At 39.7% G+C, this 22554-nt stretch overlaps 1 protein-coding gene across 2 annotated transcripts in view; it reads left to right on the top strand.

Annotated features, from left to right (window-relative positions):
* Positions 1-22554, top strand: part of VPS13B (vacuolar protein sorting 13 homolog B) — a 572358-nt gene that overhangs the window by 71283 nt on the left and 478521 nt on the right. For both annotated transcript variants that reach the window (XM_060243442.1, XM_060243444.1), the window contains exons 8-13: positions 7292-7548; positions 10055-10150; positions 10549-10671; positions 10954-11091; positions 12979-13066; positions 21413-21604. In XM_060243442.1, the coding sequence (XP_060099425.1) occupies positions 7292-7548; positions 10055-10150; positions 10549-10671; positions 10954-11091; positions 12979-13066; positions 21413-21604 (894 nt within the window). The remainder of the gene's footprint in view (positions 1-7291; positions 7549-10054; positions 10151-10548; positions 10672-10953; positions 11092-12978; positions 13067-21412; positions 21605-22554) is intronic.

The raw sequence follows: 22554 nt of genomic DNA, 5'->3' as shown, positions 1-22554 counted from the left end.
CTAGTCACACTGTGGTGGCCTCGGCAGAACTGGTTCCTGGTTTTGCTTCATTTAGCGAGGGTTTTTTTTAATCAGTTCCCGGCGGAACCGGACCTTCTGTCGGCCCAAGAAGGACAAGTGTTTCATCACAACCTACCTCACCTGAAGCTGACGGCGTGGTTCATCAACCCTGCGAATTCTTGAGCAGAGTCCAGCACGTATTTCTAAATAGTAGAAAGTTGCCTATCCGTGCTTCCTACAACAGGAAGTGGGGGAAGTTTCTTTGGTTTTTGGCCGACCCTACAGTCTCACCCCAACGGATGGGCCTACCACTTTTTGACTTTTTGTTGTCCTTGGTGGATGCTGGACTTTCCTTTTCTTCTATTAAAGTTTATTTATCAGCAATATCATCGTACCATGAATCTGTTAAAGGGCATTCAGTGTTTGCTCACCCTCATTCGAAGCAATTTATGAAAGATAGATAGATAGATAGATAGATAGATAGATAGATAGATAGATAGATAGATAATTTTATTTGTATCCCGCCCTCCCCGCCGGAGCAGGGTCAGGGCGGCTAACAACATCATACAAATTTCAATTATACAAAGAAAGCAAAAAACACAAAAAGGACTGATCAGATTGCATCCTCCATCTAGATCACCTCCACAGTTGTGGGATTTGCCATTAGTATTGGATAGGTTGACTCAGCGTCTCTTTGAACCAATGGCAACGTGTTCCCTACAGCTTCTATCCTGGAAGACTGCATTTTTGGTGACAATCACGTTGGCACGCCATGTAGGGGAGCTCATGGCTATGCGCTGTGACCACCCATACTTAGTTTTTCATGAGTCTGGAGTGTTGTTGGCTCCTGATGTTTTGTTTCTCCCCAAGGTGGTTTCCCAGTTTCACCTTAAGTTGGACGTTTGGTTACCTACGTTTTATCCCACGTTTTCCTCGGACGAGGAACGTCAGTGGCACGCTTTGGATGTTAAGCGTGCGTTACTTTTTTACTTGAGTCGTTCTAAGAGTTTTCGTCAGGACCAGCACCTTTTTGTTTCCTATGCTGCTCCTAGATTGGGTTCAAAAATTTCATCTTAGCGGCTTTCGAAGTGGCTTACTGAGACTATTAAACTGTGCTACTTGCTGGCGAAGAAGCCATTGCCTGGACCCATTCGTGGACACTCTACTAGAGCGATGGCGACATCGGTGGCGTTCCTGAAGGGTGTTTCCTTAATTAATGTGTGCAAGGCCGCCTCTTGGTCCTCTCCACATGCTTTCATGAAGCATTACACTCTGGATGTACATGCTCAGCAGAGGACTTGTCTGGGAGCTGTGGTGCTGCAAGCTGTCTCTTCTGGTTGACCGTCTTCCCGCCTCCAGATATGTCTTGCTTGCTAATCTCCTATGAGTGTGAAGCACAGAGACCACGAAGAAGATAGACAGGTTGCTTACCTGTAACTGTAGATCTTCGAGTGGTCATTTGTGCATTCGCACTACCTGCCCGCCTTCCCCACTGCTGATGGTCTCCCGATGGTAGGGGCTTCCAGTGGTCAGGAAGGAACTGGCGGGATCCTCGCGCTGGCTCCAGTGAGCATGCGTACTGGGATGCCTGCTCATGCCCACTGGTGCCGAGCGCAAAAAAATCCCAGGCTTTTTAGGTACCGATTCGGAGATTGGCGCAAGCGCTCTATCCCATGAGTGTGAATGCACAGATGACCACTCGAAGATCTACAGTTACAGGTAAGCAATCTGTCTTTTCTGTTCTCTTTTCCCCCTCTCTTTTACAAACTATAAGCAAAGAAAATGGTGGTGGTACAATTGGTAGTGATTTATATTGGGTGCACTGTGTGTGACTTCCATCCACTTATTGAAAATCAGAGCTTAAGATCATAGTACTTTAAATCATAGGAAGATTTGAGCATTTGCAGTAAAATTGTCTGTTCCTAATATCTGTTTTCTGAACTAGTTTCTGATCTGTGTACATTTTTATTCTTCCTTTTGTTCAAGTAAACTAGGGCAGTACTTTTATTTTCCACAGCTCTCTTATTTTCACCGAAAACCAACAAAACCAGTAAGAGTGCTTAGGCAGAGAGAGAGAATTATTGGTCCAACCTCATGGCTGAACGAAGATTTGAATCTGGGTCTCTGAGACCCTAGTCTGACATTCTAGCTCTACAGCACTGGTTCTGACTTTTTATGAGTTATGGTATTTACTATGACTTCAGTCTGCATTTAACAATTTGGATTGGTTAAATTCAAATTCAAGAGACTCTTCCTTATTTTTCACTTCTTACTTGCTATAAACAATGATACTTTATATGGGTTATTATTTACTCATGTAGAGGTCAGTGTTACAAAGCTTGGTGAAAGGTAAGGAGCCAGCTCTGCCTTATAAAACCCCTGTTCCTACTCCTTTGCGTGATGCTCTGGGATTTGTGTACATGCTGGTTTGTACTCTAATGCAAAAAGAATCCCTGCCAAAGCTCTCTTCTATCCTTCCCATTCAAATGTGCTTGGATCAGACAGTGCCTTTTTGCCTGAATTCTCTGGCAAGGACAGTGAAACATCATAGTGATCATCCTAGTCACAAAATGCACATCCGATTCCTCAAGTGTCTTGTGTGTGTGTATCATGTGGATTTATTTTTTCATTGCAGTTGTCTTCTGTGAGATTGAAAAAAAGTATTACAGCTTTGGTAAACTTTAGTTGCAAGTTCTCCAGACTATTCTACATTACCTATAATCTGTGGATTTAAACCCCCATCCCCGAGTTGTCATCGTTTTAAAGGAGAAAAAATGGGAACAAAAAAGTATTCCTGCTGTTGAAGGAGTCTCATTTGGACATAACACACTTGAAATTGTTCAAGAACAGTTAATCCTTATGTTAAGATTGTCCTGTAAGGTTGCCAGAGCTTGTGTCCAGCTTGCGTTAACAGCTATATGTGAAAAGCTGATCCTGTAAATTAAGGGATTTTGCCCTGATGTTTTATATTACAGAACTTGTTGGGAGTGGGTTGGTGATTCTATACAGTTACCCAAGTCCAAATGGTATATTTCTGATTTCTTTTGTCTGTGATCTCCCTTCTTTTTTTGTTCACTTTTGTATTCTTATTGTTGTCAGCTACAATAGGAAGGAACGTTTTTAAATGTCTGTTTTAAATGGGAATAAAACTGCTTTAAGCAGTCTCTGTTGTTCCAAAGAGGATTTCATATGAAGTGCATTCATTATGTGAATTCTGCCTTCTTGATGAGTATAGTTTCCTCTTCCAAATACATTCTTTAAGTAGGGACTCTTGTAATATCTTGTGGGTTTTAATTCTGCAGTCTTTCACTATGTTGGCAGCTGTGTTCAGTAGTGGAGGGATTTTTTTTTATGGTATTCATGGTCTAAGTCTTGCAGTAAAATATTCAGCTGTCAGAGCTCATCTTTTATTCAACAACTGAAGATGTTGAAAAAGGTATTTGCAACTGCATCTTTGAAACTTTGATGTAGCCAGCTAGTGACTGGAAGCCTTTCCCCCTTTTCTCCCAATCTTTTCTTTTTCAGAAATGTTGCTGTTCTGCCAAATTCCCAGATTGATTTTTAGACTCTGAGGAGGTTTAAAACCGTGGAGGGCTGGGTGATTTACAGAGTAGAGAATATAAATTAGTTTAACATTTAGAATTGGTTTTAAATGTTTTTAAAGAATCAAGAATATTAAGTATTGCTTAAACATAACTTGCTTATCAAATTTCTGAATGTAATATAAATGTCTTTATTAACATCTGCAGTCACAGTCTCCTAAAACTGAATCCATGACATTCTGTTAAACATATTGTAATAGCTTAGAGGTTGCTGATCTTTTCTTTAGTAAGAACTACTGGAAATATAATGAAAAAATAATGAAAAATATCCCAAAGTTACTCCTCCACTCCACCCTAGTACATCACCAAGTTTTACTATGTCTTAGAAACAGAGTGTGGACTGGGCAAAGCACCAGAATTGAAGGTGTCAACTAAACAGCAAAGTGAAAAATCCTATAAAATATATTTTTTAAAAAGCCTACTGCAGATGTTTTTGCTATCTTTTTCTGGGTCTTTTAGCTAATCTGCTGCAGCTAGCAAGCTACTTGTAGCTCATGAGCTACATGTTAGGGTGGAAAGTGCTTTTAGATCACAGCGAACTTATGGTGACTGCATAGGGTTCAAGGCAAGAGATGTTCAGAGGTGGTTTGCCATTGTCTGCCTCAGTGGCATGACCTCGGTATTTCTTGGATGTCTCCCATCCAATTACTAACCAGGGCCAATCCTGCTTAACGTCTGAAATCTGACAAGATTGGACTAGCCTGAGCCATCCAGATCGAGGCACATGTTGGAGACCCCAGTTATTACATGTCTATGTAAAAGAACAAACCATGGCCAAAATTTGGCTTTTGAGGTTTTCCATTGTAACTTATTAAGTAGGTAATACATGTATTGGACAAATTTTGAGAATTTAGATTTTTACCAGGCAAATGATAGAGCTGCTTCTTGCCTCATAGATTGGCAAACAAATGACATTTTAATTTTAAAAAGAAATGTTTTTGGTTAGATGTAAGACTAGGTTTGCATCTTGTTCTCAGTGAGGTTCTTCATTTTTGGTAGTAGTTTGTGATTGTTTCAAGACCTAGCTCTTATTTCCTATAAGGCAAGGAGTTAAGGTTCCAAGGAATGCTTTTTACCAGCTTAGATTTCCACACTCCTGTGGCCTTTCTTGGAAGAAAAACTGTGCATGCCTTAATAAAATCTACACTGGATTACTGCCATTTGTTCTCTTTGGAGGTGCCCTTGGTTCTAAAGAAGTTTTTTGTTTGCTTGTTGGTTTTTACTGGAGCCTCCAAAAGTGATCACTGTGGTCTTTAATTGTAGGTCACCTCAAGCATGGCTGTGAGGAGGTGGCATAGAACTATTCTAAATCAATATATATATATGTGTGTGTGTGTGTGTGTGTGTATATATATAATTTTACTCTTGTGCCATGTCAGTTTTTCTGATGGTGGATCTGTTTCCAGGTCCTGTTCTCTTTACTTGGTGTGATACTTTGGTAATGTGTCATGAATATTAAGCTAATTTTATAGTTATTATTGGACTGTTTCTTTTTTTATCTTATTTCACCTAGAGTTTCAACAGGCCATTCTTTGCAAAGTACAAACTTCAGCCTTTTCATTTGGTTAGAAAGCACAATACCTACCTCATTTTTGTTGTTTTAACTAAGTTGGGTAAAAGGGAGAGGTAATAAAACTCAACTAGCCCCATGAGTCTTTCCCTTTCATTTTTTATTTTAGGCATTCATTTTTTTAAAGATGTTTCAACCCAGCCTTCTACGAAATGTTATTTATAGAAGCTGACAAAGCTGAAAACAAACCAAGCCATGCTTATTTTATAAAAGCACAGTAGTAACAAAAAGCTGCATATGGCATTAAAAACCCAGGCAACAAGTAGCAAGAATAAAAGCAGCAATAAAAATCCAAATTGATGGCAATAAAACCAGTCACTTGAAATGTTAAGAAAAGAGAATGAAGGGTTAGAGCTGAAAATCAACAGGAAGCAGTTGTGTGAAACCTCTTTCAAAGAACCTTCAAAACCCGAAAGTCTTCCTCAGTTTCCAGAAGACTGGCAGTGAGGGGCTTCATAATGAGCAAGGAAGTCCAAAGCTTGGGGGCCAGCATATTAAAAAATCCTTACATTGTGTATCTCCCAATCTCAGCTCAAGTAATTCTGGCCCACAAACTAGGTTTGAGATAGCTGATAAATATTCCGAATCAGATAAAAGCTTTCATTTCCCCTTTTGGTGTAGCGGTTAAGTGTGCGGACTCTTATCTGGGAGAATCGGGTTTCATTCCCCACTCCTCCACTTGCACCTGCTGGAATGGCCTTGGGTCAGCCATAGCTCTGGCAGAGGTTGTCCTTGAAAAGGCAGCTGCTGTGAGAGTCCTCTCAGCCCCACCCACCTCACAGGGTATCTGTTGGGGAGGAAGGTAAAGGAGATTGTGAGCTGCTCTGAGATTCGAATTGGAGGGCGGGATGTAAATCCAATATCATCATCATCAATCTTCTTCTTCTGGAGAGCCAGTTTTGTGTAGTGGTTAAGTGTGCGGACTCTTATCTGGGAGAACCGGGTTTCATTCCACACTCCTCCACTTGCACCTGCTAGCATGGTCTTGGGTCAGCCATAGCTCTGGCAGAGGTTGTCCTTGAAAGGGCAGCTGCTGTGAGAGCCCTCTCCAGCCCCACCCACCTCACAGAGTGTCTGTTGTAGGGAAGGAAGGTAAAGGAGATTGTGAGCCGCTCTGAGACTCTTCGGAGTGGAGGGTGGGATATAAATCCAATATCTTCTTCTTTTAAGTTAAACAAAGTTAACTTTCCCCATCTCTCCTGGCTTAACATGGAAATTCACTACATCAAAAATTACATTGAGCTCTCTGTTTTTGTACTTTGCCTTACTGTGATCTCTTGACCTTTGGGTAGATAATTGTGTAAGGAACCTGCTGCAAGAAGAAGCTGGCTTTTCTTCTTTCATTACTACCCATCACATGTAAAAGAGGAATCAGCTTCTCAGCATCCTCTTGCAGTCAGTTCCTCATGCAGTTATTTTATCTGCCCCAAGGTCAGAAGATCACAGTAAGGCAAAGTATAATAGAGTTCAGTGCAAAAGAGGGGTCTTACTTTCTGCTGTAGTATTATTTCTCTGTTAAGTGGAAAAGGGTGAGGGAAGCAAACTGTTTCATTTTCCTTGTAGAGAATGCAAGCTTTAATTTTTCTTAATCTGATATCCACAAATTGGTGTTTGTGTGGCCTTTGGGGACAGCTGTCCTTTTCTGCTCTTGTTACCTTGGAAAGTTTTTTTTTTACTGAAAGGCAGGCTAAAAGTACATTTAAGAACATAATAACAGCAGTGAATAGAAGAACTATGATTTTCTATGGGTGACAACTTTCCTAGTAATTTTTCCATAAAGTAGTATGTTTTCTTGCATACATATATGAGAGCTGGTGTATAGCAACAGGTTTGGACTTGAAACATATAGCATGGCCTTGGGGAAAACTACATCTAACCCCATCTGCAGTGAAGTTGGAAATATAGTGGCATACTTTAGAGGATTATTGGGAAGAGGTATGAGATAAGGATTGAATGAGTACACTGTCTTTTTAAAATACCAATTATATCTCACATGTTCAGCCTGAAAGACAGCATATAACAATTATATTGGTCTATATAACAATAAATTGGCTTGTATTCCAGGGTTTGGGTCTAATACTACTTTTCAATCCCGGCTTCTTTATTTTTGAATGTAAAGGTCTGGAAGATGAAACAGGCCATGATATGCAGTATGTTTCTCTGGAATCTCATGTTCAGCAAGATGATGATCAGCAGCAGGGCTGGGTATCATGGGCGTGGTCTTTCGTACCTGCAATTGTGGGTAATGATGATGAAGAGGGAGACTCTGCTGGAATGGATGACGAAATAACAATGAATCAGCAGAAATCGCAGACAGTGAAGGATCCTGTTGTTTCTATTGGATTTTACTGCACAAAGGCCACTATCACATTCAAGGTAAGATTTTTAATGCAAATATATAGTTGTTTCAGCCCTCAGCAGAACTGCAGCATTAGATACTTGCCTGTGGCTATTCTCTTGATAATGAGAAAAATACATATTAAGTACAAATTTGGATGAATGCTTGTAAGTTCCTTTCTTTAAAACAAAGAAAAAAGTTGCATTAAAATAGAAGAGATTAGAACACTCATATGATGTCTAAATACTAATTAAATGATCTTTGTACTAGTGAACAATTAAAAAAGGAATTAACATGATTAATTTTAATGCAAAATATTAAAAACTGAACACATATAAAAGTAATGGTAAAGCAAGTCTTTACATTGGATAATAAATTTTCGTGCCTTTCTGGACAATAAAGATTTTCAGTATTTTTAAACTAAAATTTTACTAAATTTTACCAAATTTCCAGTAACTGAGCATCTTATTGAAAAGCTTCTGTTGCATCCCATCCCAAATCCCACTTTGTGAGTTCTTTCACAGCTTACAGTATGCATTGTACCTCTGCATCCTGACTTATTTGCAACACCCCTCTCACCATTGGGGCAGAAGGACTCAGAGAGCCAGTTTGGTGTAGTGGTTAAGTGTGCGGACTCTTATCTGGGAGAACCAGGTTTGATTCCCCACTCCTCCATTTGCACCTGCTGGAATGGCCTTGGGTCAGCCATAGCTCTGGCAGAAGTTGTCCTTGAAAGGGCAGCTGCTGTGAGAGCCCTCTCCAGCCCCACCCACCTCACAGGGTGTCTGTTGTGGGGGAGGAAGGTAAAGGAGACTGTGAGCCGCTCTGAGACTCTTCGGGGTGGAGGGCGGGATATAAATCCAATATCATCATATTCTGACTTGTATCTGTTGGAGGGAGCATTGCTTCTTGAAAGCTTATACCCTGAAAATCTTCTTGGTGCCCAAGGTGCTACTGGACTTGAATCCAGCTGTTCTACTGCCATCCAACACAGCTACCTTCTGAAACTATTACAGCTAATTGCTGTGTAGAAAGATTTGATATAGATGGATGGTTTTTAGATAGTGCTGAATAAACTTTTGCCTTGGCAAGGGGAGGCTATTTGTAGAAAGTTACTTTCCACATGTAGCCAAATAGTAATGTTCCAAACCTTGGATCATGAAAATGAATATACATGTTATGAATCACAAGTGTCCAAAGTACAGCGGTATGGGGAAGTAGTTAGGAAGTTCCTCATTCAAAGATCTTGGATTGTTTTAATTTCTTCATTATGCTGTATGTCTCTGATGTTACAGTCATTGCTTGCAGTGAGGTTGGAGGATGAGCCTGTGTGATGAATTATGTGTAAAAGGACACCGCAACTTTTTAAATGCTGATTTTATGACATTTTTAATATGGCACATTTTGAAATTTACTGTGGTTCAGATAGCAACCCTATTAGATCTTGTAATAAATGGCTAGTGTAAATGTACCTTCTGTTAAAGTAAGAACTTTTTATGCTTGACCTTGTATTAATTTTTGTGCATTTATAATATACATAAAATAATTTTACCACATCCTAACATCTTGCATTTTATATATTTGCACTATAAAGTGGGATGTATAAGAAATTATGGTGGCACTTAGGAGGAAAACATTAGAATTCATTGTTTCGCTTGAATGCTAAGAATGTATGGAATTAATTTGTGGTTCATATTTTGGTCAAAAATAAGGTCAAGTTTCTGCATTAGCATCCTGAATAGCTGATACTGTTCCAGCTAAAAAAATCATGCCAAATTAAATGTAGCATTTTCCTAATAATGTTGAAAATTGTTCTTGCAATGTTTGAGTTCTTTTAATCAATTAATTGCTTTTCCTCTACGATAATTGCATACAGCTGAATAATGTCCCTCCCTTCCCTCATTTACTTGAGAGTTTGCATTTTACTTCCAAACAGCAACCATGTGTACGCACAGTTGGAAATAACTAAGTAACGATAGCTTCTTGGAATTTTATGTTGTATGAAAATTAAGAGATTTTATTTTAGCAGTTCAAGATGTCTGAACATTCAGTGCTAAGAGCTGTTAGTGCTGTTTAATTATTTTATATTGCTTTCATTTAATAAGCAATGTTAAATTGACAAGTGTACTGTTGATCTTTCCTTGCTGCTTTATGTATGTCGACAAAGAGATTCTAAAAAAATTGGTGTTTCTACTTATTCCTTTTGTGATTTATTTCCTGTGCTGCTGTAACAAAATTACAAATATTAAATTATTAGTATTTTGTATGTGTATCTTTTAACTTAACTTTTTCATGCATAATTTATGAGAGTAAAATATGAACTAAAAATGTTAAGCTTGTTTAAAAATTATGCCATACATATGTAAGTTCTTAAAGGTTTTCTTAAAAAATGGATACACTGTTGCAGTAGCTTTAAAGCACCTGTTTCCTGTGTAATCATATTTACAAATAGTAAATCCATCAGTTCTATGCAATAGTGATGGCCTGCATGTATTTAGCACTAGTGTTGACTAATGGTAAACATTTGTCATAATTGTTGCACAGCTCACTGAAATGCAAGCTGAAAGTAGTTATTACAGTCCACAGAAAGTAAAATCTAAAGAAATAATACGCTGGGAACAAGAAGGGACTACAGTCGAGGTAATTTTCCATTACTTTCCCCATATATTAATGTCTAGTAAATGTTTTGACATTATTATATTATTTTTTTTTCATTAGTATCATTACTGAACTGGCAGTTACGGTGCTTATTATATATTCTTCTGTTATTGGATGGCTGTAATAACTTGAATGTCTATTTCTAGAGGGAAGCTATGCTAAACTAAATACTGAATTTTCAAATCTCATGTGCATTATGCTTTTTATACCTAATTATGTGAGTAAAGTAATAGAACAACTGCAATAACTGCATATACAGGGAGCTAAAACAACCTCTAGTAATTTTGGTTAGGTAGGCATGCCCAACTGTGTGCTGTGGCTAATGGTCTTCTACTTTAGTTTACAATATTCCTCACCATGGTACATTTCCCCCCTTATAGGTTCTCATGAGGGGAGGACCCTTCTTTGATTGCCAGATAGGCTTTGTTGGTTGTCAAGCTCTTTGTCTTAAAGGAATTATGGGAATTAAAGATTTTGAAGAAAACATGAATAGAACTGATGCAGTAAGTACAACTTGTAACACTGATGCATTGTAACTAGGAAGAATATGTTTTTAGATGTTTTTAAAGGTTGTAGTTGGGATCCAAAGAGACGTGATTAATTTCACACAGGAAACTTGTGGGGTTTTTTGTCTAACAATTAGACAAAAAAGTATAGGGGAGCTATGCATTGCTTCAAATATTCCTTAATGTCATTCAAGTTTCTTCTCTGTAAAGAAGATACAATAATATTAGCTTGTGGTGTCCTGTGTTCCTACTCACTTTTGTCTTTTCTTTTTGCATAAGGAGGCCTACTTTTTCAGTTGTGGAGAAAATTTGAGCACAAAAGGGATGACATATCTCACCAATTCGCTGTTTGATTACAGAAGTCCAGAAAACAATGGGGTTCATGCAGATTTCATTTTAGATGCAGCTGCTCACAAGGTCTTATATTTATTTATTTTTCTTCTTAGATAATGGCAATGTAATGTTAATAAGGTATATTTCATCCACCTATATGCTCAGTAGATCTCATTATATTCTCAACACTGCCCATTGTTTCCTAAAATATTTTGTCGCTTAATGGCTTCACATTAATCTCTTCAGAGTTGTATCTGAATGGGTTATTTGAATTTATCTCCATTTTACTTGATTATATAGAGGCCATGACTAATGTAGGATGTAATGAGCTAAGTGGCATTTATTCATGGCTAAGCTATTTGGCGGGCTTGGTCAAGCAGGGTAAAACAAAATGCCTAAGAGGCAGTGTTTAGCAATAGATAGCATGTTAGACCTGGACTGGTATGATGTGTTCAAATCCTCCTCCCGCTCTGAAGCTAATTGGACAAATGACTATTCTTGAGCACAAGCTTACTTGTGAGGATAAAAATGATAAAACTTCAGTAAGCTGTTTTGAATTTAGAACTATGATAAATAAAGCAAGTGTACCCATATAGAGTTTATTCTTATTGTATGTCTTTGTTCTTGGATGTGGATTCCACAGTTCAAAATTCATAAGCCTTTGCTCAAGATGAAGATGCAGGCATGCACAAAATCAAATATATCTTGCTTTAAGATACTCAAAAGCATCTCTTCCTATTTGCTGCTTCCAAGCACTTCAAAGAGAGAGAGAACTAAAATTACAATTCTGCACACTCAGTAAGAAACTGAGGTTATTTTATGAATGTTGTATCCTAGCAGCTTCTGGCAGATGAGGAATAAGGTTGAGGTTACTGCCCCTTTTGATCCCTGAAGAGCTGCTGCTGAGTATTATGGGAACTACAAAGATAAAAAGTCATGTAGGTTGGGGTTATGCAATAAGGATGAGAATCAGGTGAGACTGTCTATTTTCTGCTCAAAAATTCTACTGGCCAGAGAAGGGGAGGTAATTCCATCATTTTTTTTTCTTCCTTCCACTTCCAGCCAGCTTTTTTTTTTTTTTTTTACTATGAGTCTTATAATTTGCAGCACCAGTTTTGGGGGAGCCAAAGGGGCTCTGTATTGTGCAGCCCTGTATTGTGCAGTTGAGAATAAAATTTAAATATAATGATTAGTCTGAACCAAATCTCAAATGCGAGCACTTCATTACTAATGTGGAAATTTCTGTGAAAACTATTGCATGTAGCAGATTTTAAAATCCTCTATCATTCAGCCTGGTGATCCAAACAGCACTGTCTGTTTCATTGATTTAAAAAACACCAAGATGCAAAATAAGCTTCTTATCAGCTTCACAGTGCATTTCAGAATAGGGAGGAAAGAAAAGCACTGCAAACCTCCTGACTCTAGAAGGAATCTAACAGATTTGTTAAAGCATCTTGATAGCCTGCTTGAAGTCTAATTACACGGAAATATCACTTGTGATTTGATGGTTTACTCTAAAAGAAATGAACAATCAGTATCTTAAAACAGATCCCAAATATGGCTGATTTATTTCTGGATATTTTTCCTAAAATCTTCTAATTTAACAACTTTGCATTTCAAGTTTTCATTAGTCATCTAGTTTGCTAGGAAGTAAGAGGTCAAATTGAGATTATTTGCTCCATTAAAGATACTAATTAACCAGTAGTTACTGCTGAAGTGGACAAAAGATACAGAAGAGTTATAGGTGTCCTTTTGTGTGGCCTAGTATGGATGGTGCATTAGCTATCTGAAGGATGAATTCTTTGACTAACCTCTGTCCTTTTGTTTTGATAAGCTTTACTATGTATTAATGAGCAAACCCAACAAGCATATATCTCTGGTTCTTGGATATAGCTCTGATACCATTAGGTTGTAATCTCAAGATTCTTTCCTAACAGAACATTAGTTGTATTTACTTTGCTTTGTTGGTAGGAGATGTACACAGAGATAGCTGGAATGCAGAGGTTTGGGGCTTTCTACATGGATTATCTGTACACAATGGAAAGCACCGGTGGCAAAGGTACTTCTTTCTCTGTTTGCTTTCTCCTTGAATAACAGAAACAAAGACTTCTTCAGAGGCACCTGGTCCTTGACCGACTGTCCTTAGGTTTACCTTTAAGGCCTAACTTAGAATCTATCGAATTACTTGTTGGAAATGCTGAGAAATAGAGAGCTATTACTCTTGTAATCTGAACATTCTTGATTGTTATTGATTGCTGTTTAGATATTCCAATTATACTCCAAAGCTTAGATACCTTTGAAGTAATTCATGTTCTTTTATTTTTGTATTTGTGAAGGGAAAAGTCAGTAAAAACTTTAAATAAAAAAAAGAAATGCTAAGAAATGAAAATGCTATAGCATGTACTTCCCTCACACCTTTCCCCCAATTCTTATTTTTGACCATATCCCATGTGAATGACTGAAATAAATGTGAAACTTCATGAGAACTTTCTCCATGTGACCTGAAACTTAGTAAGAGGTTAGAGTGCTGCACTTTAACCAAGGAGATCCTGTTAAAATCCCCACAGTACACTGATGACTTTGGGCCACTCCTTTTGTCTCAGTCCTAAATTGCCACACAGAATAAAATGGGGGAAAGATGGTGCCTTCAGCTCCTTGGATGAAGAGCAGATATTAATGTACTAAATATCTGTTCTCTTGTTGTCTTACCTAGTCATCTGTGCCCTCTTTCACCCAGTCATCTATGTCATAAGATTGACAGATTGATCCTAGCCTTCATGGCATGTACTCTCAAAGTAAGTGTTTGTAGGATAGTAACCGGAGTAAATAAGTTTCCAACACGGTGGAGAAGGAGGAGGAGATCAGCTTTATACACCACTCTTCACTTGGAGTCTCAGAGCAGCTTATAATCTCCTTCCCTTCCCCACAACAGACACCCAGTGAGGTGGGGGGGGGGCTGAGAGAGCTCTTGAGAGAACTGCTCTGACCATGGAGAAATCCATCCCTAGATTTAAAGAATTAAGTAGAAAACAAGGCAACTGCTATGGTTACACAGAATTTCTTCAAGGATAAGATGATTTTCACTAAAGCAGCAAACAGCTGCATTAAAATACTGTTCCTTTTGTGAACAGCTTGTGACTGACCCAAGGTCACACCAGTAGCTGTGTGTGAAGGAATGGGAAATCAAACGCAGTTCTTCCAGATTAGAGTCTGCACCCTTAACCACTACACTGTCTGGTTCTCTACATAATCTACAGGCACAATTCAGTAACAGACATTGCTTTTCAACAAAAGGAACAGTATTTTAATGCAGCTGTTTGCTGCTTTAGTGAAAATCATCTTATCCTTGAAGAAATTCTGTGTAACCATAGCAGTTGCCTTGTTTTCTACTTAATTCTTTAAATCTAGGGATGGATTTCTCCATGGTCAGAGTATGCTATTTTGTATGGTCATACATACTAGAATGCTGTCTGAGAGTCTCTATCCTGAAGGATGATTCACAGTGAATTCTTACTGAAGCAGAGAGGAGATAATCCTACTTTTGTTCAGTTAATTGAGTGTACGGTTTGGAAAAATAATCTTGTGATAGTTTCTATGAGCTGATCTGTGGAAATAGACCTACATCCTCATGGAGAGTGTCTCCATCTGCTTGTTTCTTTCACTTTGTGTTACAGATTGGTTCTTTGTATTGTTCTGGAGTCCACAATGTTGCCTGGCGTTGTCTTTTCCACAATTACTTCCTTCTAGGAGCTGGAAACTAAACCATTGAGTCCTGACCCCACAGACGTATCTCCACTTTTTTCCTTTTTAGGTCTTTACTTATCTTTGGAGTTTCTTTAGACTTTGTGATGGAACTGGCCCGATTTGACTTTCAGATCCAGTCCTGTCAGCTCCCTCTTGGGTTGCCAATTCCTGGAGGGAGCTATTCTTCTTCCTGAGAGTAGGATGCGCTACCACCACCTGCTCAATTTAGGGTTCCTGACTGAGAGGAACAGGACTCCCAACTCCGCTTTCCAGTTCTAAGGCCTGGTCTCAAGGTCCTCTGTTACCCAGCACCTGGGTGCCTCAGAGACCAAAGTCCTTCCTTGGGAGACCCCTGATGTATAAACCATTTGAACCTATAGCAAGTGCCTTTTTGGTAGCGATTACCTCCACTAGAAAGGTAGGCGAACTATGGGCACTCACTGTGACCCTCCTTTTATTTAATTCTACCCAGGCAAGATAATACTCAGACCTAGTGTAGAGTTTCTCCCTAAGGTGGTATCACAATTCCACTTCAACCAAGACATCACACTCCCAGTATTCTTCCTGCCTTCAACTTCATTGTTGAAACAAACACTACATAAATTATATGTACTAAGAACATTTATTTAAAAAGGACACAAGAATTCAGGAAGGATAGAAACTTGTTCATATGTTTCAAAGGTTCAAATAAAGGGAGAATTGCATCAGCACAGTCACTCCTTTGCTGGTTGGTCTCTGAAATCCGAACAGTTTACAATGAAGCTAAAGTCTCTTGTCCAGTGTCCCTGAAAGCTCACTCGACAAGGGCTCAGCCATCTTCAGCAGCATTCCATACCAGACTTGTGCTGGAGGACATTTGCAAGGCAGTGACTTGGTCCACTCCCTCTACATTCATCCAGCACTACTCAATGGATGTGGACTTCAGAAGTGAAGCTGCAGTGAGAAAAGCTGTGTTACAAGAGATTTTCCATTGATCAGCCCACACCCTCCTGCTAGGGTAGGTGAGCATGCTATTCTCCTGTGTGGGGCTGCACAGAAGTCGCAATGATGAAAACAGGGTTTCATTGTTCATCAAGTGGCCTTCAGTGCAGGCACACAACTCCCCCTCTTTTCCCTGTGGTGGGCTGCCAAACATGCATGAATCTTCTCACACCAGCAAAGGGAACTAAGGTCAAAGTGCTCACCCACCTCTGTCATTTAACCCTTTATTTGGGTAAAGGAACCTTTATAGACAGAGGGAAGGGGGAGCACTCCAGAGCCTAGGAACTTCTTTAGAAAATCTTGGGAGCTCTTCTTTGCAGCTGGTCTGCAATCATGCAGTCCCATGTATGCCGGCACAGAAGGTCACGATGACAATGGATAAGTACAACCCTATTTTTCCTCCTACCCAAATTCACCCATTGAGCATAGGGAGGGTAAAAAGCTCCTTGATGCATTGGTACAAATCATATTCAGGATTAATGGTCAATTCACCTCTCACCCAGTCCCAGATTTCAGACTGGACTCATTTGCATCATAGAGTTTGACTGTTGGCATTTATTTAGCGCTAGATTTCAGCAATATCAAAGTGTGTGTGTGATGGGGGCGCGGGGAGAGAGGTTCATTTCCTTCCCCTGGATTGGGCTCCCGGCTTCTGGGATCTGATTTTGCAGTTGTAACATCTATCTGCTGTAATGGTGTCAGAAGTTTAAAATATTAGCTGATGTTTCATGCCTTAGGACTTATAGCGTTTTAGTTGGTTGTCTTACTATAAAGTTCAAAGCAATTATGGCACACATGAGCTGTCAGTCCACTGCAACAACTGGATAATTTCCCAATGGCCTTTCATATTAGGTTACATTACATTTTTGTAGGAACCTGTGAACTTTTGGTAGCTAACACCTTTAGGTGATAAAAAAGGAATGAACTACCAAGATAGTGCATGATGATTTACACATTACAATGACACAGTTTGTAAGACTTGATTTGAGAGGTAGGGCGTTTACATATGAGTCCCTTACCACTCCAGAACTGCATAAGGGCCATGTAATTAGTGGCATATTTGTATCTTGATTTAATATTTTACAGGCATTCTGAGATCAAGTGAAGAATACTCAGCAATATTTTACAGGCATTCTAAGATCAGGTGAAGAATACTCAGCTTTTCAGAAAATGCCTTTTCCTTGCTATGAAATTAAATGCTTCAGAAAATTATGTCTGCAAATAGCACTGGCTTTCCCTTGTTTAAATCTGAGTTGTTCCTTTAATTGTTTGGAAAAGCACATTTGGGTTTTTTATATACTATTGGAATTCTGTCCTTGTTATCTTGTAGTGTTATACTATATTTAATTTTGGCATTTAGGGTGAATTAGTAGATGTGACTGAAAGGTAACTGTCAAGGCAATTTTGCTTTGTCGCTTTCATTGCCATTTTAACCTCTCTGTGAGTTATGCACATACTGATTATATGCCTCCTGGATAGTATTCACCTTTCAAGGTTAATTTGTCATTTTAAAAAACTGAATCAACACGATGGATATTTGGAATGTTATCATCTTCTATAATCAGATGTTTAATATTTGCATTGAATGTTCTGGGTATAACTGTAGAATGTAATTCAGATTTTGAGAGATGGTATAATACTTCCATAACTTAGCAGAATGTAGATCTATAGCATTTTGTCAAGAAGTTTATGTGGAACTCTTCTGGATCCTCATAAGTGTCTACCTGTGTATTGTAGGGGTGTGCATTCGGGTCTACCTGAGTTGAAAATTACCTGACAAATACCTTACTGGTATTTTTCAGCTAGATTTCAGCATCCCAAATATATCCAGGTTTTCTGGGAAACCAGAAAAAAAATCCTGAACAAATCCTGGATATATTCAGGAATTACTGGACTGAAAACAACAGAGACTGGAACAGATTGCTGTGTTTGTTGGGCTTCTACTGCAGTCACTTTAAAGTTTAAAGGAACTATGGAAAACAGTTGGAGGATCAGCTGTGCAGACTGTTCCTGCCTGCTTGGCTTGGGCTGGTTTCTCATGCAGCCCAGTTTAAACCAGGCTGCAGAAGGAGGCAGGCTCAGGATCTGTTGTGCTGCTGGGAACAGATTGCTCTCTGCAGGCTGGGCTTTACACTGGCTTCTCCTGCAACCTGGTTTAAATTGGGCTGCAGCAGAAACAAGCCCAGCCAGGATTTTCTTTGCCATGCAGAGCAATGTGCTCCGTGCTGCAGAGCAGCTCCTGGGGCTCAGTTCTCCTACAGAGTGCTGTAAACCAGACTGCAGGAGAAGCAAGCACAGCCAGGCTCTTGTGTGCTGTATGGAGCAATGTACTCCATGTGCCACAGCAGCTGCTGGGGCTTGCTTCTCCTATGCAACCTGGTTTAATTTGGACTGTTGGAGAAGCAAGCCCAGCTAGGATCAGTAGTTCCCGCAGGAAACAGATTGTTCCCCGCTGGTTCAGCTTTGTACTGTGTGTGTGTGTTTGTTTTACTGTTATTTTTCTTCTAGGGTCTATTGGACAAAAAAAAAAATCAGTATTTTAAAAAAAATTCCCCCCAAAATATATATTTTTTAATCCTGAAATTTTTTCAGGACCAATAGACCCAAACCAAAAATGCCGGTTAGATTTTTTTGCACACTCCTTGCGCATTTGCTGTTCTTTGCATATTATGTTCCTGAACACCACAGATAAACATTAGTTGCAGTTCATCCTGACACCTAGCCCTGATATGCCTGCACTTGTGGATTTGTTTTCTGAAAAATTGTCTTAAATACTTAGTGGCAGTGTTCTGCATGATACTCTGAGATGCAGTGCATAGGAGCTGGGATAATCCTCTTTCTTTAAAAAATATATATTATTAAATTAAACATTAAACGTTGACATAGACCATAAAAAGGTTGATTGCATATTATCAAGTAAGTGGTTGTAAAAATTACAATTCTACAGAAAAATAATTATTACAGAAAAATAAGGTCATAGAAATAACATTACCAAATATTCATTAGATTGATAATATCAGGAATTTCTTTGTTGAGTGACCAGTGCTACCTGGAGTGGCCCCGTTTTGATTTTGGGGAGATTAGCTGTAAAATCAGGGTGGACAAAAGGGTACAGAGATTGCACACCTTTGTATACCGAAGCTGGGCTCAGTAAGAAGACTGGATTTAAAAGGATTTTAAAGGGGTTTTTTTACTGAAAACATATTGGTTTACAATCACAGTCAATCAAAATATATGCACGATCAAGAACTAGGAAAATAACAAGTGAAAATAGAGATGTATAGGAGCAATTAGGGGGTGATACTACTTTTCCAAATGTGCAGATGTCCATGTATAAGGGGATGAAGAGAGAGATGTGCATGACCAGCGTGTCATGTCAGGGAGGCCCAAAACTAGCACTAAGGGGATGGAATCTATCTAGGCACCCTCAGAGTGTATGCTGGGGTGTGATTTGCTCTCAGGTTTTATAGTATTTTGAGGGGTGATCTCCCCTCCTAGAATGCAGTGGGTTTAACAAACATCGATGTCCTTTCCAGAGCAAATTGAAAAGATTCCCATTAGAAACAAAAGGTGAAAATAGGTTCCTGATGCATGTCAGGAAGGGTCGTGATGATTTGATGTTTTAAGATTAATTTTACTTTAGTACTTAGAGGAGAAGACAAGAAGCAAGGGTTTGTATACAAAGGATTTCTACATTAGCATAGGTATTTCACAACACGGGTATGGGGTATGTGTGTGTTCTGAAGACAGGAGAAGATTAGCCAGGTATTGCCAGCCAGCTTTTAGGATGCAGATACATTACCTGATGGAACTCATTGTCACTGTCCTTCCATGGCATGGTGGGGGGAGTGACAGAATGTAGCCCTTGAGAATGCCTTTTGCAACTTTAGAAAGAAATCCTTCATATGGAGCCTTGGCTGGCTCTTTGGTTCATGCAGAGTGTTCACACTTAACCTGATTTTTGGGATCTTCAGTTCAAGTCAATAATGGGGACCTTTGCCTTTTAGGGTGCTCCCATGAACTAGGCAGCGCCTTTTGGCTACACCAGGTATAAGATGTTTACAGTGTAACTCATGATAGAACATATATTTGTATTCCACATAGCTTTTACTCAGAAAAAATTGTGCAGACTTCAGATCTTTAACATTCTGTCAATTTTAAAAATGCTTGTGGTTTACTGTGGCATTCTTTTTGGAAGAACAGTACCCTGGATAAAATGAAAGCAAAATTTGAATGTGTATCCCTGCCAGCATATACAGTGGAGATTTATTTTCTACTCTGCTGACTTTCAGAAATTAAGAGTCAAATCCTGTCTGAATTTAAAAGTTGAGCAACTCTTTTATTCTTGAAGGAGTTACGTACTGGACTGAACTGGATTGGGGATTGGGTGGTTTTGCACTTCCACAGCACATGCTGTATACCTTTTTTGGGAGGCTGTAAGTCCTAATTTTTAATTTTAACAAATTTGCAGCGCAGTCTTAAGTTTCCAAGTACGTTTAAAATCAATACGTTTACAAAGGTGTAATTCTGTTTAGGATGGTGTCTGAGGCTGGTACTTATGCACAACTCTGGGGGCTGACCAATCCCTTGTTCAAATGAAGCACCCCCACACCTACCATTAGCTCCAGGCTGCAGCAATACTGGAAGGGCATGAAAAAACCTTTCCCATACCCATTTGGCTTGTCAAAACAGTGTTGGAGGTCAGTGGCAGCTGTGAAGTGGTGAAAGCAGCCAGGGAAGGCAGGCAGGAGGAGCCAAGACAGAGTCATCTGCCAGGAACAGAGGGGGAAGCAGAGAGGGGGAAGCAGAGAGAAGGCATTGCCAGTACACACAGGGGCAGCTGGATAGAGTGACAAAGTCATCACAGGGCAAGGGGGCTGGAGTAGGCCTGCGGTGAGGGCAACAAGAGGGGCCAGGAGATAGTGACTTCCTGGGGAAAACAGCAGCCAGCAGGAGATTGAAGTATCAGGTTGGGTGGGGCTCTTGATGGAGGAAAGCACAGAGGGGGCACCCGTTGGCCGAGACACTGTGAATAGCCAGGTCTTACTCCTTATTGGAGAGACTGGGGTAGCCCTGCCTCCAAGCAGGTCTGTATTAGGCACAATCTCAAGGCAGTCTGGGAGGAACAGACTTAACCATACCTAAGCAATTTTAGGGTGGGCCAAGGGCTGGATAGGTCTGTAAACCACCCTCCTCCCCTCTTCTGAGATATGTGTGCTTAAGAAAGGAGGAGGCTGGAGGGCACACTCACCCCAGTTGCTGACCTCCTCCAGGAGGCAGAGTTTGACAGCATTTTTGACATAGCATTGTGGGTCAAGAGCATGAGGCTGAACATGAAATCCCTTGTTCAAATGTCACTTCATTGTTCGTATTCACTGTCAGTTGTACTTTTCTGTATGCAGTTGAAGAAGCTTAGCTGTAATCAGTCTACATGTGTTCTGTAAATTTCAAGTTGGTAGAAGATCCAGAATACCAATAGGAAAAATAAATTGTTGATAAAAGGAGATGTCAAAGAAAATACCGTAACTTTTAGAGAGACAGTATTTTTACACATTTTTTAAATATAGTGGTATATTCTCTGTACTCGATTGTGTGAATATGTGTAGTCACTATTGCAGCAGAATCTTTTCATAACTCATTTCACCAATTTCACTGTCTGAAAAACATTCTGCATTGGTAGGTTCTGGAAATCAGACAGAAGTATCTTCCATGAAGATTGAAGACTTTGGCAGTGTTCAGGAGATGTCTACAAAAAGTCTGATTGTAGGCCCTCTCAGTCTTCGACTTGATAGCAGTGCAGTGCACAGGATTATGAAAATGATTGCTTGTGCTCTAGAACATGAATACGAGCCATACAGCAAGTCTAAACAAGGTATGCTATATGTTAATATTGGTTTTGCATGTCAAGTATATGTTTAACAGAAAAGTATTAAATACAAATAGTATGCATATGCAAGGAGGAAGATTTTCATGGAAATTAATTTTAACTGTTTTAGGATAGCCACTGATAATAGTTGAAAGGGGATCTTTCTGTTTTGCTGTGCTTCTGTTTGACTGGTACAGCACCTTTTGAAAGGGAATGATAGGTAGGTACAGTTGGATTTTCTGCTTCTGAAAAAAGAGAAAGTCCCCTTTAACAGCCAAAAAGATTACACTGAGTGTCATGGGACCTGCATGGACAAAAAGCAAGTGCAGTGAGGGCTGTAAGGAGGAGAAATAGGTGAGATCAAGGCTTTTTCTCTGGGGAAATGTGACAGAATGGAGTTCTGGAACCTCTTTGTAGAAACAGAATTCTCAAAAAATGTTTAAAAGTTCATGAGGAGCACCCATGTTTTTCTCCTTTGTTTCCTTCTTGAGAGTTGCGGCACCTGGGTGAGATTGAGGGTGATTCTGCACTCATGTTGGTCCAGGGCGGGCTTCCGTTTTGGGGCAGAGCAAGCTGGCGATTTCGCACCAGTTGCTCCACACTGGCATTTTGTGCAGGGCAAACCTGCAATTTGCCCCGCTGCAGTGTAAACCTGAAAAAACAGGGCAAATCATGGGTTTGCCCTGCACAAAATGCCGGCGTGGAGCAACTGCTGCGAAATCGCCAGCTTGCTCCGCCCCAAAATGGAAGCCCACCCCGGACCGTGAGTGCAGAATCACCCTCAATCTCACCCAGGCCTTTTTTTCTAGAAAAAGAGGTGCCGCAACTCTCAAGAAGGAAACAAAGGAGAAAAACATGGGTGCTCCTCATGAACTTTTAAACATTTTTTGAGAATTCTGTTTCTACAAAGAGTGAAAAAGCTCTCTGGATCCAGCCACATATGTGGTATCATAAAA

This window comes from Heteronotia binoei, chromosome 7 (genome assembly GCF_032191835.1).
Source record: "Heteronotia binoei isolate CCM8104 ecotype False Entrance Well chromosome 7, APGP_CSIRO_Hbin_v1, whole genome shotgun sequence".
Classification (NCBI taxonomy): domain Eukaryota; kingdom Metazoa; phylum Chordata; class Lepidosauria; order Squamata; family Gekkonidae; genus Heteronotia; species Heteronotia binoei.
Note: the sequence above shows the minus strand (reverse complement) of the source record. Positions and strands in the feature narration are given on the sequence as shown.